General features: G+C 49.1%; 1 protein-coding gene across 1 annotated transcript; it reads left to right on the forward strand.

Moving 5' to 3' along the window:
• The first annotated feature begins 3,584 nt into the window (after window positions 1–3,584).
• On the forward strand, window positions 3,585–8,754 carry GJB2 (gap junction protein beta 2). Its single transcript, XM_081046162.1, has 2 exons — window positions 3,585–3,765; window positions 6,954–8,754. Exon 2 carries the CDS (start codon window positions 6,976–6,978, stop codon window positions 7,654–7,656), a length of 681 nt encoding a protein of 226 aa, XP_080902288.1. The 5' UTR covers window positions 3,585–3,765; window positions 6,954–6,975; the 3' UTR covers window positions 7,657–8,754.
• Window positions 8,755–11,160: the final 2,406 nt, after the last annotated feature.

An 11,160-nucleotide genomic window follows, 5' to 3' on the forward strand; every position in this document is an offset into this window, starting at 1 on the left:
TTCAGATTTCCCAAAAATATTTTACATATGAATATAAGAATAGAATGGGGGAAATGGAGAGACTTGTAACAGTTTCAACCACAAGTCAAAATTGGCATTTTTTATGAGATGCTTTTAATTTGAAAGTTAAGAGAAGAACAATTAAATTATTGAAGTCTAAGATTATTTTTTTTTTACTTTATGAATGCAACAATTGGTTTTTCTTCCCCTGAATGATTTGACATTAACAGGATCCATAAATGAGGGTGTAGGTCAATGATACAGAGAGAAATCGTAATGAGATGCTGTTTTCCTGTAGGAACTATCACAGAAATTAAAAAGGATCACACTAGGGCCACTCCTGCTTTAAAATTATGTTGTCATATATAAGACATTATTAATTACCACGGAAATTCCTGGGGTTTGTTATATCTTCAGTTTCCAACTGCTATTTTGAAGAGGGCTAATTTTTTTTGGGGGGGGGTGTCAATCATTAATCTGATTTATACTTCAACAGCAAAGTCAAGAAAGGGGGTGTAGACCAAGAGCTAATGGCTTTAATAACTGAGAGCAAAATGGCATTCGATGGACCTAACTTGCTCCCATACTGCCACTGTTAGGACAGGAGCCCCACTCTCTCACGAGTCTCTTCTTGTCTTGAGGTGTTTTCTGCTCTCACCTGCATATGATTTGTGTGTCAGAAACTTAACTGAGACATGCCAAGCATCTTTCCCGGAGGAAAACAAGGGGCTGTCCCATCAGGCACCTGGCAGGCCATCATTCATTAAAACATGTTTTTAAAAAATAGTGTTTGTCTCACACTGACTTCTTGCCCCATAGCATCATCTTTCTTTTTTGTTTTATTTCTACAACAACTGTCAAATTAAAATACCAAATAACTTTAAACATTAGCATTTCACCTTATAACCTGGCAACTGCATCACTTTAAATATCTGTATGAAAGTTCAGCTCAGTTATAAACACCTGGGATTTACCTGCTTGCTACTAAGCATGCACATAAAAGTGTTAGTCATATGTACCTCTGACACTTTGAAGTGACACGGTGTGGCTATCACAGATCCTCTCGGTTATTCAATAGTTGCCCGGCAAGTGCCCCATCTTCCCTGGGAGTTGCCCATCTTCTCTGTTGGCCTCATTCAAGACCTACCCAGGAGACAGCAGTGTTTTTTCCAAAATGCCAAGTCAAAAATTCTCTCTATGTTGTTCAGTGCCTGGAAGTTAATTAATGAGACAGCTGCGTGCCCATCGAGCAACAGGCCGGCTCCAAGCACCAGGGCTCCCTGGTGCCTGAAAGGCTGGAGGGAGCACAGGACAGGGCTGGGGAGAGCTTTCTGTTAAAATATAAAGACGTGTGAAAACGGGGCGACAAAGTTAAGGCTTTTCTCAATGTTTACATTTAATAAAGTAATGCTTTTAACCACAAAAAAAATGCAGCAATATGATTGTGCTCTTTACAAAATAATTACAGGATTTATAAAAATATTAATTTGTGGTGCAACCTGCTAAGTATGTATATGTCTAAGCTTACACGAAAATAATTTCAAATTTCCAAACTTGAGACCATTTTTTTATCTTACTCTTCTCTCCCTCTTCTCCTCTACTCTGGAGGACACTCAAAAATATATGGAAGATTTATTGTCCTAGCAGAATCTAGGTCTGATTAGGAAGAAAACCCCAACATACACAAAAGGAGCCGAAATCACACAACACAGTAAAGCTGAGTGCTGAGCTGTAGAGCTATAGATACTAAAATGTAGGGTAGCTGGAATACACAATTAGCCAACAACACACATTAATTATGCAAATCAGGAGAATAAGTCAAGGGAAATAAGGAAAAGGGAGTTGAACAGCACCCCATAATCATGATACACTAGAACTCAGGGTGAGATTTGTCAATTTGAAAGTGAGTCAACTTTCAATCTGCAAACTGTCTTCACCAGCCGACCAGGAAGGAGCACAACAAGCTCCTGAAGGTACTGTCCTTGAAAACTTAAATGGAGGGCCTGCAGGTAGGCCCCGCCGCCCACCGAGCCACCTCTCTCTGCACCCGCAGGCCAGGGGTGCGTCTGCTCCGCCCAGCTTGGCCTTGTCATTTCTGACAGCCGGGTCAGCACATCTCTCCACTGGGCCGAGCCAGGCTGGGCAGCTCTGGGGCTGTCTCTTCGTGAGCAGACACGATTTAGACTAAATCTTAGAGCCACCCCGATGACCGCGGGACCAGGCTCCTGTGCGCTGGTACAAGACCCGCCAAAGTTGGCCGGTGGCGATGAGCGCCAGCTTTACCAGGAAAAGTGAAAACCTCATGTTCATGGTGGCAATCGTGGAAATCCATTTCTGAGGCCAGATCTGCCCCGTCAGAATGAATTATCATCGTCTTTGCTTAACGTGGACCTGACCGAGAAAGGCACGAGCGAGAGCGAGCGAGCCCACACCTCCACCCCCGCTGCTCCGCGCAGGAACACGAGGCCCGATGCGACGTCCCCACGCGGCCTGGTCGTGCAACGCCACTTGTCCATCCACTTCCTTTGCGAATATCCACTCTCGGTCACCTGCGTCAAAATACCCAACCAAATGTGAAGCATGAGACCTCATAATCCGCCGTCGGGCTTGCAGAGGAGAGCCGAGCTGCTCCGGCCTCTTCCCTGGAAAGCCGGGCAGTGCACCCTTCTGTGGTGCGTGTGCGGGGGACAGCAGGGTGGTAGGCTTCATTCGCACTCTTTCTTTCCTTTCCGAAAACTCTGGGCCTCCCTCACCCCAAATGGAGTCACCTCCTTGCGATTTCTCTGGTGTGGAAGAAGGAAGACGAGGGCAGGGCGCAGGCGGCCGGACCTGCACGCCCGGGCCCCGGGCACAGCCAGGCTCGTCCCCGGCCCTCGCCCCTCCGGCCCCCGCCCCCGGCGTATTGTTGAAAGTGATGGAGTCAAACGGGGCATTCACGGAGACGGTGGCTGAGGTCTTCGGGAGCGGGGCTGGTGGGGGCGGCGGGGAGAAGCAGGGACTCCGCCAGCGTGGTGGCGCCACCTCCTCGCCCTGCCGCCCCCAGATGCCGAGGCGGGGACCTGCTCTGGGCGACCGCGCTGCGGCAGAGCGCCCCGCCGCGGCCTGAATTTAAATCTTCAAATCGTTACCTGTTTCTCTAACAATTACTGTTTTTGAATTAAAGCGGAGCTTCAAATACAAGAGCGCTCTTGAAGGAGGCGAAGTAGAAGTAACAACAGTAACAGCACCGCCTGTCCTTTAACCACACCTACCCCACGCCCCGCTCGCCAAACGCAGGGGGCCGAGGCCGGCGCTCTGCATCCTCCTCGGACCTGCCCCGGGCTCCGAGGAGGGTCTGTGGCACGAAGACGTCCTGGGGACCCCGGGGGCCCGGGGACACTGCAAGCCCGGGACCTCAGGGCCGGCGGGGGTCGCTGGGGGGATTTGGGGACCGGGGGGAACCTGGGGCTGGAGGCCGGGGCACCCCGCCCGCAGCGCGGCGGGGGCGGGCCGCGAGGAGCCACCCCTCGGTGCCTGTCGGAGGCGCTCGCGGAGGGGGCGGGGTTGCCGCTCGCTTAAAAGGCGCCGCTGGAGCCGCAGGTGCCAGACCCCAACGTCCGCGCGTGGCGCTCCCTTCTCCCCGCCGGCAGCGAGCCCGCAGGCAGCTTGCTCAAGACCACTCCAGGCCATCTAGGACCCGCCCGGGACCACTCGGGGCCACCCGGGACCCCCGGAGCTGCCCTGCCAACACCGCCCGCCCCGCGCGTGAGGCGCCCTCCGCCGCAGGTGAGGCTGCCGGGCCGGCGCGCCTGGGTCCCAGCCCCAAGGCCGGCGCCCGACTCTCGGCACCGGGACCGCCCGGGACGGCGGGGCCTGGGGGAGGGGACCCGGCGGGCGCGGTCGGGGGCTGTGGTGACCCAGACCGAGTTCCCCGGGTGGACCCGACCCGGGGTGGGAACCGCGCGCTGAGGTCCCTGCGCGGTCCCTGTACGAGGCAGTCGCGACAACTGACCTGGGGGCGGGCAGGTGGCGAGAGCGAACTTGTGGCGAGGGAGTTTCTTCCGCCAAGTTCTGAAATTGGAGTCAGGCTATTGCGGGGAGGAGACGTGGCGACACCAACGCCGTGATCGATCAGGACGCGCGCGGGGGTGGAGAGGGGATCAGAACAAGTCTGCAGCAGCCCGATTGATGAGCGACAGTGATGCTCCTCCGTGAAGTTTTAATCTGCTGTCACCAGGAGTGTTTAATTGGTCGAAGGCTCAGTTTGAAAGGAAAGGTGAATTCCGTTTAAGCAGGAGCCCTGCCTGGAGGAGGTGACCTTTGCAGAGAGAGATCAGTCCCGGTCGTGGGAGAGGAGCCAGGACTCCCTGCCCCACGAGCCGGACACCGCAGCCTAAACCTGAGACACGGGTTTCGTTGCCTCTCTTTTTTCTTGAACAATCCAAGAGTGTTGGTTTCCAAGTGGTGTTTTCCAAACTGGAAGGACACTTGTTTACCGTGGGGCTAAGAACCGTGGGGCTAAGAGAGGATCCTCAGGACCGTGGCATCAGCCCTTTGCTCCCTCCTGGAGGGGACACGTGCCTATCAGTGTGTGTTCTCCAGCTTCCGATAGCTGGACACCTATGAGCATTTATTTGGGGCTATGTCTCCAGATGTGTGGTGACAGCCATGTCCCCATTTGCCCTTTGAGTCCATTTCGCAACTCGAGTGCTAAGTCAATCACCATAGGCACCTGTGAGAAGGGTGGGGAGTTCTGTGGAGGCCGCAGGGCAAGGTCCGCCAACAAAAAAGGAAGGATTTGAGAAGTTAAGTGTGAAGAACCGCTTTTGCCTTCTTTGGAACCTGGTGATTCACCCTGTGCCTCCCCAAAGAACAGAACCAGCTCCTCACCCCGCCTCTGGCAGAGCTCCAAACAATGAATGGCAGGGTGTGGGCCAGGTAGGAGCCTGCCTGTGACCCACCTGCTAGGTCAGGAAGGGCAGGAGAGCAGCTCCCCGCTGATTCCACCCTGCTTGGTTAGCCCATCTTGACCTGTTACCCCTATCCTATTTGCAGATTAAATTTTAATTTGCTCTTCTTCCTGAAAGGGTCTATAAACAGCTCAACAGAGACCTTTAAAAAGCAACAACAATATAAGGCTCTCTGTAGTTTCCTAGGCTGGTGATTATTAGACTGGTTTATGGAAGAGTGGGGGGTCTGTGTTTGGTACTTTGGAAAAAAGCAAAGGCGTAGTAAGTTCCCTCACCCCCTGATTTCTAGCCAAAGATACCTTCCACAGTTCATTTCAGTAACTGTCCTGTTTTCACTTAGTAAGTGCCAGTGAAACTATGGTGAAACTATGGATTTTGTTTCTGTTGTTGTGGCAGGACTAGACTGAGGTGTGGGCCTTCAGCGGATGCCCCTAGGTTCCCCTGAGGACCTCCGGACAGCCTGATTTAAAGGGTCAAGGCTGAACCCCAACTAAACCAGTTTTTTTCCAGTGATGCTTCCTTTTTCAAGCTAAGTGAGGAAGCATGTTTCTCGAGCATATTTCAGTCTTACGTCACTTTCATGTCCAGGACCCCTCTCCATGTGTGTGCTGCCTCCCCGACCAAGGTGGCATTGGATGGTTTCAGCCAGACCTTGGTGCCCCTGCCTGAGATGAGGCTCAGTGATGAAAGACCGGCGTTCATGAAAGACCGGCATTCTGAGCGTGCTGAGAAAGTCCACGGGGAACAGGACCCAACTTGCTCAAAATGAGGGGATCATTATGCTTTTAAGTTAGAGAAGAAGGAGAATTCAACTGCCAGCTTAGAAGGGGTGGAGAACAGATTGCTCATCAGGATGGTGGAGAGGTGGAATCTTGTCTAGAAGAAGAGCTGATTGAGACAGATGGGTGTAACTGTGGATAAGTGAAGACAGTTCATATCCTGGGAGGAGGAGAAGGCCCCTGGCTCCCGGCAGATTGATCCACAGGATTCAAATCTCTTTTCACTAAGTGGTGTGTTACCCCAGCGAGCTTCAGTTCCGGACTTTAATATTCAGCACAGTGATGTCACCTTGTGGTGGGGGGCATCGCTGCGAAATCTCTGAGTGAAACTTTCTATTTTTCATAATGTGCCTGTTTAGAAACACTTCTAAATTAAATCCATAGCCCACAATAAAAATGCACAGTTGCAACACTTATCCAAGCAGATAGCCCTGAGTACTAACCAAGCAATCAGTCCAGCATGCGTAAGGACCACCAGTCCGTACACAAGCCTTTCACAAAAACCTATGTGCACGGCAGCTTTTCTCCATGGACAGAAAGTTTCCAACCTGCTCCTTTTCGCACAGAAAAAGGAAGTGAGGCCCTTTGTGAAATTTTAACTTGGAGTGCATTGGGTGACACGCACTTCAGTGCCACACCCTAAGTCAGTGACAAGTCACTAAAATAGTTTAAGGAAAGTGGCTCTGCAGGGAGATGTGGCTTGTCAGCCTTTACGGCAAGGTTGGCCCGACTAGTCTCAGTCCCAGTGCTGCCGTCCGAAACATGAAGCTAACAAGCACATGCAACTTAACCTTCTGAATGTCCTTCGTCCAGTGCTGAGTGGCCTGTGCCATGATGGGAAGACCCAGGGAGTGTCTGCAAGGGGTCACTCAGCACTAACTAGTGCCTGCAAGTCAGGAGCACTTTTGCTTGTCCCTCCCCCACCCTCTACCCCCGCCCCCCACCCCCGCCCGGTTTTTATTGTGTGCTAAAAGTTGGGTGAATCACTCAGATGAATTACTGCTCTTTGTTGGAGAATGCACAAACACAGGTTCAAGGCCTTTCAGGAACTATCCTCTTAATCCTAAAGCAAATGAAGTTTTTTCACCTTTTTGGTGAGGTTGGGTAAGAGCTGCTGTTTGCTCAGGAAGAGTTAGAAGAGTACTTACTTACTGAGACCCAGAGAAATCTGCTGGATTCTGTCCTGTTAGTCACTCCTCTGTTGTGTTCGTTCTGTCTTTCCCAGTGCAAGCCACCCACGGGAGAAGATGGACTGGAGCACTTTGCATACTATTCTGGGGGGTGTCAATAAACACTCCACCAGTATCGGGAAAATCTGGCTCACCGTCCTCTTTATTTTCCGCATTATGATCCTTGTTGTAGCCGCAAAGGAAGTGTGGGGCGACGAGCAGGCCGACTTCATCTGCAACACTCTGCAGCCCGGGTGCAAAAACGTGTGCTACGACCACTTTTTCCCCATCTCGCACATCCGGCTCTGGGCCCTGCAGCTCATCTTCGTGTCCACGCCGGCCCTGCTGGTGGCCATGCACGTGGCCTACCACAGACACGAGAAGAAAAGGAAGTTCATTAGGGGAGAGATAAAGAGTGAATATAAAGACATCGAGGAGATCAAAAGCCAGAAGGTCCGTATCGAAGGGTCGCTGTGGTGGACGTACACCAGCAGCATCTTTTTCCGGGTCGTCTTTGAAGCTGTCTTCATGTACGTGTTCTATATCATGTATGATGGGTTCGCCATGCAGCGTCTGGTGAAGTGTAACGCGTGGCCTTGTCCCAACACAGTGGACTGCTTTGTTTCCAGGCCCACAGAGAAGACTGTCTTTACGGTGTTCATGATTGCAGTGTCTGGAATTTGCATACTGCTAAATGTCACTGAGCTGTGTTATTTGCTCATCAGATATTGTTCTGGAAAGTCAAAAAAACCAGTTTAACACATCACTCAGCTATTAGATAAAAGATAGAATGCATGAAAAGGATGAGGCAACCTGCGCTTAGCTGCCGAGGCAGTGTCACCAGCATTTCCCAAGACCAAGACTCTCACCTTACACAAAAGCATTTGAAACTCCTATAGCTCTCACGTGAAACCCCAGATGCCTGCGATGGAACCCTGTCCTCCTAAAGCAAACAAAGGCTTGATCCTGTGCCACAGTGGTTTTCACTCTGATCAGTACCAATGAAACCCCGTGCTGGGAGCGGTTATTGCTGCCTGGTAATTCCACATTTTGAAGAAAGGATATCAGCGTTTGTTTTTCTTTCTTTGAAGAAAGGAGAGAAATGCCAGGTTCTAAAGAGAATGCTGAGAAGGTCTGGTTGCTCCTCTTAGGGTCCCCATTTCTCCCCTAATTAAAGGTAAACATAGAGAATCTTGGTTCTTTTCTTCACTTTGGAAATTTTAGTCTCTAATGATGGACGAGGTCACCTAATGCTTCAAACTCTGTTATATTTTTCTCAAGTGAACACTTTAAAATAAGTTCTTTGGGTCTCCAAGACGTTCTAAAAACCATTGTATGTTCCTCCTATTTCAAAGGCTCAGATTGAGATATGCAAATGGAACGTATTTAGATACTGTCATTGAATTTAAAATACAGCCTCTCAGTTATGAATACTGCGCGGGGCCACTGTAGTAACTGCGGTATGTAGTACCCAAGAGCATTTCCGCCTCTCTCACGTGAACAACCTAGAAGTTTTAGCCATGGCTTCTGACAGCAAATGGCCTCATGTCACAACTTTGGGTGTAATTTTGCAGGAGATGTACAGACTGGATGTGCCACCAACTGCCACCAACTATAGGCTGACTCGAGACACCCTGTGTCCCCTTTCAGCAATTGCCTTTTCCATGACTGTGGTAAAGGGTAGCAACACTGATTGAAAGAGCTTGCTTGGGAATATTTTGTTGCCACAGTTCAATTTAATGGTGCAGAACAAAATGGGTATGTGTGTGTGTGTGTGGGGGGGGGGTTAGTTACTATTTTTAAAAAACAAATGGAAAGACTGGACTCTAAATTCTGTGATTAAAAATGAGTTTCATCTACTTCAAAGTTTGTTTGCTTCTCTCTTCAGCTTCCAGTTTTTTAAGTGAAAATAGAATTAATGGACATTTTTGAAAAATAAAAACTAGGGTTTAGGTAAATATTTAGCAGTTCTATAGGACAGATTAAACCATAATAGTATCAGTATGCCTGACATGGATCCCAAAATTTGGTACTCACATACTTCAATGAGGGTGGGTGTTTTCCTTTTGCCAAGATTAGCATTGTGAAAACATTTTGTAACAATGAATAGCTTTAATGACATGCCTGTAACTAAAATAATTTTGGAATGTCTCAAAGTCATTTAAAATATTAAAATATTACTTCATATAATACTTATTTAAAATCTATCAGTTTTCAATAGAATAGCAGATTTTGTATGAGGAGGTTAATCTTTTCAATGTCATAACACCAAAGGGGTAAGTTTCCATGGTGTCTGCCCACCGTCCTGGGACTCTTCTGCTCAGTTACAGAAATGCTTCTGTCACCACAGTTTGACGGGGAAGGGAGAAAGAAAGCTGATTTCCGTTCAACCCCACGCTCACCCCAGATTTCTGACAAACACACGCACAGTGTGGTGTGCGGATAGGGTGTGTAGCTGAGAGGGTGCTGGGCGGTTCACGTGACCAGTTTGAGTCCTGAGGCGTGAGACAAAGCCTGTAAGGTGTCTTTTCTATGGGATTGTCTTCCTGTGCACTTGTATGTAACCAAAGGTGATCTTAGGCCACTGCTTTTTACTCCTCACTGCCACCTCCATGGGAAATAATCCTGGTGGCTCAGCTGTGCCTGTGGGTGATGGTGTGCTGCCACCTGCAGGCTGGCCTGGCCCCAGGCTCGCCCCAGACAGCTGGCCAGCACTGTCCTTCACTGTCAGAGCCTTCAGTCCCAGGCCTTCAAGGCATTTGATACCTGTAATTAAGAGTATTTTTATAGAGAACCATACACTTTTTACATGGATTAAAAGGACCCAAACCAGCCAACTTTCATCCAGGTGCTAGAAAAGGGATGAGAAACAGTCCCTACCCCACAACGTGCTCTGAACACAGCCTGTTGCACAGCACATGGGTGTAAATAGACATTCACTCTTACAAGCCATGAAGATTATTACTCTCAAGGTATTAAAAGTCTGGGTCAAAATAATTACAGACTACTTCTGACCACTTCTACGAACTTAAAGAGAGGTCTGGCCACAGGCCTAGAAATTAGAGCTTGAAATCTGAAAATGATAATCCTGAGTCTACATCTCAAATCATCCATTTGCAGTTTGCAGTAGGTAAGGAAAAGCTCTGCTGTTTGTGTTTTAAGATTCCACCAAGCGATTCTGTGTCAGGTCTGCCACGTTTAGGGCCTCACACAGGCCGGAGGCAGGAGAATTCAGGACGTGTGTGCTGCTAAGCTCAGCGGGATCAAGGTGTGTTAATAAACTGGGAATCATGATCTCAAGTCTTCCATAGAGGTCACCTGCCAAGTGTTGGGTCATAACTGGTATGAGTGGATCAGGGTCAGCTCACGACAGTGTGCTGTCCACTAGGGTGACCTGGGCCTCCACTGGCTGTCATTGCTCTCACCTTCCTAAAGGTCAGCTGGAGGGTAGCAGGTAGTGTACTGAGAGGGCCTACATGTGCATAGGAGCTCCCTTACCAGACCTCAGTTTCCTCGTCTTAAAATGGGCTTACAGAATACCTTCCAAGGTTAATGACAATCAAATAAGATAATTCATACAAAAACCCTTGACATAAGTGCTAAGTAAAATATTACTATCATCTGTTTTCCATTAGCTAGACCCCAAGCTGGAAAGATGATGGATAGCATTTTACATAGCAATGACTCGAGCAACACTGGATAAACTGGGCCTGGAAAAAAGTGCACATGTACACAAACCTGAAATAAGTACATTACAGGGAGAAGAAAGATTGCTGCACAGGATAGAAGAGGAATGTCTGAGTACACACAGAACAGCATGAAAGTTCAGGTGATGACAGCGACATTACTCTGTGTTACAGAAAAAGCAACAGTGTGACACAGAAAGTTTGGTGCATCTAGTTAGGGTCTATGAACACCTTCGTCAGTCGTGTTACAGGTGCTTTCCTCCCAGCAGCCCTCCGATAGGACTATCCCGGTGCAGTGGGCAAACAGTATGACTCTCAAAGGCCGAGAGTGGATATTCCGGTCACACAAAGGATGTGCACGAGACTTCCCGAATTCTCCTCCTGCATTTCATTCCTGCAGCTAGAAGTCCACACCCGAGGAACTTGCCACCTCCCCCAATGCTGATGGCGTTAAGGAGGCCATCCCAGCTTCCTGAGACATGCCACTCGGTCAGGTCCTACACACCTCCAATTACTCATTTACTCAACCAATATTTAATGAGTACCACTGAGTGCCAGCAACTATTAGGTACCCGGG

Source organism: Rhinolophus hipposideros (assembly GCF_964194185.1).
Source record: "Rhinolophus hipposideros genome assembly, chromosome: 4".
NCBI classification, from domain to species: Eukaryota; Metazoa; Chordata; class Mammalia; order Chiroptera; family Rhinolophidae; genus Rhinolophus; species Rhinolophus hipposideros.